The sequence below is a fragment of the Empidonax traillii genome, unplaced genomic scaffold (genome assembly GCF_003031625.1).
Source record: "Empidonax traillii isolate 1590-97213 ecotype Southwest subspecies unplaced genomic scaffold, ASM303162v1 scaffold328:size603334, whole genome shotgun sequence".
Taxonomy (NCBI): domain Eukaryota; kingdom Metazoa; phylum Chordata; class Aves; order Passeriformes; family Tyrannidae; genus Empidonax; species Empidonax traillii.
Window position 1 is genome coordinate 1 of NW_020955521.1, and position 6,492 is coordinate 6,492.

A 6,492-nucleotide genomic window follows, 5' to 3' on the forward strand; every position below is an offset into this window, starting at 1 on the left:
GTAGAAAAGGCCTATCTGTAGAATGACACAAAGGAAGAGGAAAGCTTAACCTATAAGAAATGTGTAAGTGGGTTGAAATTGGTTAAAGCTGCTGGATAGAGTTGAAAGATTTTATTGGGCAAAATGTGTCTTTGCAACACTTCATTTACAAGATTATGTTTTTTTTCTTTTAACAGTTTGAGAAACACATGATTGTCCATGCATGGAAATTAAAATCACCATGCAGTGGCATGCAACTGACTTCTTCCCTCACATTTGCCAAGCACCTCCTTCTGCAGTTTAACTTCTTGGAAATCAACTTTACTTGGTCTGTGTAATAGACTGTCCTTCTCCAGTCCTCAGTTTTGGTGGATATGTTTTCCTGTTTGTTTATCTGTCATTTTTCATGCCTGCTATCTTTTACAAACATGAGTATCTTTATCAGAACCTCCCACTTTTTCTGCCGACGTTAAACTGCACTTTCAAGATAACTTCTGGGAAGTACTGTAATCTGAGGCTTACTTAATCCATGCCAGCATTCCTTTTCTCTTGGCTTTTTTTCCCGCCTACCAGATAATGCAAAAATTAATAGCAGTTCTATAATCATAAATTTGTGAGGATGCAAGAAAGTATTGGAAATTACTCTGTCATTTAGTTGTTCTGTAATTTTGAAGGAGCATGAGCCTAAAAGAGGGAAACAAGGTGACTTTAGCAAAGGTAGTGGAATATTACTTCTGAATAAGGAGATTGTGTATCAAGTCTGTTTTAAAGAGGAACACCTTTGATCTTAGTCTCTTTGTATCCAGAGGAATTCTGTGTAAGGTGGAGTCATGTCAGGTTACTACATCATGTTTTAATTAATTTCTGAGAAATTATAAAATTTCTTTGGAAAGATATAAGGATAAGGCAGCAATAATTTCAGAGTATAGGAGTTGAATTTCAAGTTATTAAGATATATTACATGGAAAAAATGTCATGTGTTTTGATAGGGACAAGTGCAAACTACAGCATGGGAATAAAAATGGTCAGCTCTACAAATATGCTATGGCAGCTAGGCCACAGTCATGGAGAAGAGGATCCAAATGCAATAGATCACAACATAAATATAGTCAGACATGATAAAGCATGTAAAGTAAACCTGCTTTGGTGCTGCTGGGGCCTCAAATGGAGTGCTGTGCTTGATTTTGGGCACTGTATTTTGAGAAACATGTCCTGAAACTAGAGAAAGTTCAGAAGAGTGTATGAAGAATGAAAGACTGAAAGAAAGGGGTCCATTTAATCTACAGAGAGAACAGCTGAATAGAGATGCATAAAGGTGTTCTTAATTATTATTACATGAAGTTGTAAACTCTTCCTTGTCTACTGGGAATAGGACAAAGAAATGGTCCAAAATTATCGGAAGAAAGATTTTAGGATGCTGTTTGATCTTGCACTTGCCCTTCATCCTGTAGTTCGTTCACTTATTTCTCCTCTTAATTGTTTGTAATGTGGCACTTTTATAATTTAAAGTCAGAAGCTTGTATAATGGAAGCATGTGATCAGGGGGACAGAATAGGGAGGAAGAGGTTTTTCATCTGTCAGTTGATTTTCTGTCAGGTCAGCTTCTTTAAGCTGCTCATCCCTGCCTGAATCGTCACTGAATTCAATGGAAGGGAAAATAACCGGAGCACATGGCAAGGGGGAGTGGGATTATATGTAAGGTCAGAATGCACCCTCAGGCTAGATATTAGGGCAATCTGCCTAATGACAAGGATAATGAAGAACTGAAATAGGCTGCCTAAGGAGAGTATGAAATCTACCTCAGCAGTGGTTTTTTAAGAGCAAACTAGAGATGTATCTACTGGGAATAGTTCTGACACAGTCTAGCCTTTTACCTTTGTCCAGGGCCAACTAAGTGATCAACTTCAAATACCATCCAATCCCAATTTCTGTGACTCATGCAACCTCTGGAGTAGATACGAGCAATAAGACTAATAATTTTTGTTATGATTTGGAAGTATTGTCCACTTGCCGTGTAGGTTCTTCAGTGACTGGAGCTGGTATATGTGAGACAAAGAAGAGTAGTGGTCTTGAGCTTTGTCTGCAATCATCAAGGTTAATGCTCTTTAAAACGGAAGGTTTTAAGTCCTGACTGGTATGATTTTGAAGTGCTTCTGTTAGTACTCAAGAACTTGTGTGTTTAATGAGCTATGCGGACACTGTTTGGACTAGATTTACTTTGGTAAGGGTATGTTCTGGCCCCCTTTGAACTATTTTAGGCCTGAAAAGAATAGACTTCTCTTCCTGTCTCTCTTTAGTTTTGAATGTAGAAGCAGGTTTGACCCATAATGAGCACTGAGGTACTTGACTAATTAAATCTTTGAAATGCGGTTCCTTTCTGAAAAGTAACTGTTGAATAGCATTGTATAATTCCTAGCTGGGTCACACAAACTTTTCAAATTGTTAGTCATACAGTCCTAAACAGAATCTGCAAAATAAGATAAAAGTGAAGCTATTTCCTCTTTATATTTGTCAGACTTACTATTTCTGACACCACGAACTGAAAAATTACAAATTCAAGACTTTGCAGGTCTTCAGTTTCTAGAAAGTCCACATGTGGAGCCTTCTTGACTAAGGTATTTTCATATGAAGCCATGTACTTGGGTTTCCCAGATACGTATTAAACCTGTTGTTGTTGGTATATGCCCTGTATCATGTTAAGGATGTACCCTTGCCATACACCCTTATTTCATTATTCCTTTGGGGGAGTATTACAAATCTCCTTTGTGGGAGTTATCGCAAATTTGTTCAGTGGCTTCCGCTTCCGTTGTCATAGAACTGATGCACGTGCACAATGAATTCATTATAAATCAAGAGCATTTTAGTTAATCAGCATTTGCTGTTCTGTCGTACAGAATGAATGCTATAGACCTGCTATAGTTTCTTATAACTCTCAGACTTGTAACTTATGTTGCATTATGTGCATGCACTTTGTGTCTAATGAATCATAGTTGCTTTCTACAGAGCATAAAAGCTCTGTATGGTCAGATTTTCTTTGCTGTCTCCCTGCATACCTGTCCATACATGTGCATCTTCCTGGTGGAACCGTTCATAAGTTAGAAGTATTTCTAGAATAGCTGAATTGGAGTTGGAAGGTAAGAGACTTCCAGCCCAGTTAACACTATAATTTTATTAAACTCTCATGTCTTAGGGGGTATGAGAGGGTGAAAAAGGTGTAGATGTGCTCAAAGACAAGTATGTGCAAGACAATATGTAAATGCAGAAAGGACAGAATTGCATGAGTGTGGGGAATATTTAAAAGCTCCGAAACTGTGGAATGTGCCACCACAAAGGCAAACATAGTTCTTGGACCGCTATAGTGTTGGATACTCAGTAGTGGGGCCCTTTGTACCAAAGTCTCATGGAGATCTAGGTAACTGGGAAGAGGAAAATATTTTCAGTCAATAGGAAGAGTCCTTTCCAAAGTGGAAGCAGAGGAAACAGGCACTAAGGTGTAGGAACGTACAAAAGAGAAGGTAGTGGCAACTTTTCACAGTGTCAAAGACTTTTCTGCACAGGTTGCAATTTATCCTTCTCCTACCATACTGTATGTGTGCTGGAAAACACATTAATGTTTGTTTTCTATGGATATCTTCATTATTTTTGTTGTATCTGCGTACTGGTTGGTGGAAATGTTTTTGAGTTTGCTGTTAAAGTGGGACAACTAGATGGCTGTGCTGTCAGGTACGAGAATGTGTAGACTTACTACAGTGGTTTTGCAAATTGGTTTGCTATTGTAAAAGTTATCAACAATATGTTATGTCTTGCCCTGAAATGTGCTTTACAGAAGGCAATAAATGAAGTCTGATAGAAGCAATGTTGGTGTTCACCAGCCTTAAATGTTGCTTGAATTGTTTTCCAGGTAGTGATAGCATTAGGATATGGCTGTTGGCAGCTTTGGGAAGTAGCCACTTTTAAGTGTAACAATTACTTCTTGATTTTAACTTGACTGATGTGGTCATATGTTTCAACAGTCATGTATTTCTGTGTCTCCTTATTACTTATTACATCTGCAGTCACTAGGATGCAAATGCAATCGTCTCTCCTATTTCTAGGCAGAAAGAAATCCAAGCTTCCATCAGTTTAGTTGACCATAAATTACTGTGAGTTTCTGGATCCATCAGATTTGACTCATTCCCAGTAGTTACCAAATGCATCACAAATCTTTTTATCATGTACTCTTGTTTGCTCTGTGAAGTACAATTAATCTCAAGGAGCATGGGTAGGCATAACATGCAGCTGTACTGTCCATCTAGAGGGTAAAGGCGCTGCGCTGTCACCGCAGAGACCCGGGTTCGATTCCCGGTCGGGGCCACTCCCCGGGCAGATGGAGCTCGTTAGCCTGTAAGGCAATCCATCTACGTCCTGAGGACCTCGCTGCCACCGTCCAAGCTCACTTGGCCCCTGGAGATGAACCTCAGGATTAAAGGGTGGGCTCAGTTCCGCGCACACTGTGTCTCACCTAAAAAATCCAATGCGCAGGCTGGGAGGTGGAAAGACCTTCCCTGGTTCTTCGTTCGCGAAGACTGGCCATTACTTACTTACTTACTTACTGTCCATCAGAGTGTCATAAAATCTGTTAATAGACTCAAAGGCGAGAGACTGTTAACTTATAGGATGTTTGACATAACTCAGTTCCATGGGAAAAATTTTTAATAGCATCATCTAATGTGAAAAATTTTGAGAAATTTGATTATCAATAGTAATAATGAATTCTGTTTATGCATTTATGTTTCCTGTAAGTTAACAGCAGGCCAATTGATTTTGGTTTCTTTTTATCTCTATATCATGCCTTTTTCCCTCTGGATAGCAGCTCAGAAGCCTCTGAGTTTATGCTTTTGAGTGTGCAAAGAAGCAGTAAAATGTTTTAACTGAAATCAGCATGTTTCTAGTGGCATTTTTGACTTGTGATACCGCTATCTTTCATTTGTTATTAAAGAGACATACCAAAAATATTTTAAGTCTGACTTAAAGAAGCTTTATTCAGATTTTACAGGCATTCAAAACTGCTGTGGAGAATGCTGTCCAATACAATAGTACCTTGATTTTTTTTCCTTCCTAATAAATAATAGTTTAATGCAATTGAAGCACAAACAGTCCAATATTTATTTTATATTGGACTGTTTACCAGACAGAGAAAGAGGCACTTTAATATATTTGTGTATAGAGCTCTGAACTGAGAACTGCATCTGGGCAATCAATTAGAAGTACATACAGCAAGATGTAAAGCAAGAGAGAACTGAACTTCTTTTCTCCAGTACTCTCTTTTTCAGGATTTCACCTCAGAAATGTCTGTCTTAACCTTTACAGATCTAGAAGCATGACATAACTGTGCCTGCTGAAGACTTCCAAAGGCTTCAGTAAAATCTTTTTATGGCCACATGTCAGTCCTGAGCCAACTTATGCTATAAAGGCTTTGAAAAGACTGATAGAAGAGATATAGTTGTCACTGTAAGGGGGAAAAAGTTTCTGTTTTATGAATAACATAAGCAATGCTGGAAATAAGGAGTGGGTATAGAAGCATTTTGACAACTTGCGTATGTTAATCTGGAATGTAATTCATCTACAGCTTGCCACAGAGTTTTACATAGCAGTACATTTTTGAGTTTCCAGGTTCCTATAGGTTGTCACTCTGTGTTGGCAGAATGGCAGCTGTTTAATTCGAACTTTTCCTGCTGATTACTCTGTTTTCATTCATTTTAACTGAATACCTGACTGCATGACATCTTAATGTAAATGTGTGTCTATATATCCAAAAAGGTATAAATTTTTTATGCTAATTAGGGTTTTAGCAAAGCCTTTTATGAATAGCTGCAGAGTTAAATAACGTCATCAGTTTACACGGGGCTCAGGCAGTAATGCCCATTTCCTTTCTTTCTTCTAGGAGGGGATGACCGCCGGGTCTTACTTTGGCATATGGAAGAAGCCATCCATTCAAGAGTCAAACCAGTTCAGCTGAAAGGGGAGCATCACTCTAATATCTTCTGCCTAGCTTTCAACAGCGGCAATACAAAAGTGTTCTCTGGAGGTAAGGAAGGAAGAGAACTATGCATTGTGAATGCTTTGGAGTAGAAGCCATGAGTGAGAACCTGCCCTACGTGATATCTGGAAGGTGTTCTTAATCAGCAACTGGAGTTTCTTTGGAAACAGGGAATCCTTTAGTTAGCGGGACATTTTCAATTTTGTCATGCTTCTTTTCCCAGACCCTGGTGTCAGCACATTCTTGTCTTGAACTATCATGAGAATCCTGGGTTCAGTCTGTGCCTACTTGTGCTACAGACTGCAGAATGTTGTCTTTGTTATCCCTTCTTAGCTGCAATGGGAGCAGACCCTGCATTGTCTCTGGCACTCAAGCCTGATGCTTGAAAATCTTTGCTGCTACAATCTGATTTTAATGCACCCTTAAATAGCTCGTGAAGGACTATTGCCATCTATTGGTGGAACACTTTTTTTCAGACCCCATTTTAGTCCTCA

The 6,492-nt window shown here is 38.8% G+C and overlaps 1 protein-coding gene across 4 annotated transcripts in view; it reads left to right on the forward strand.

Moving 5' to 3' along the window:
- The first annotated feature begins 674 nt into the window (after positions 1 to 674).
- The window catches only part of DCAF5 (DDB1 and CUL4 associated factor 5), a 67,364-nt gene continuing 61,546 nt past the window's right edge, over positions 675 to 6,492 (forward strand). Inside the window, exons 1-2 of one of the 4 annotated variants that reach the window (XM_027891724.1) lie at positions 675 to 696; positions 5,903 to 6,046. In XM_027891724.1, the coding sequence (XP_027747525.1) occupies positions 5,935 to 6,046 (112 nt within the window). In that variant the 5' untranslated portion in view covers positions 675 to 696; positions 5,903 to 5,934. Of the gene's footprint in view, positions 697 to 5,145; positions 5,275 to 5,303; positions 5,470 to 5,900; positions 6,047 to 6,492 lie in introns of those variants that run through there. The other 3 variants (XM_027891722.1, XM_027891723.1, XM_027891726.1) reach the window with 3 other exon arrangements.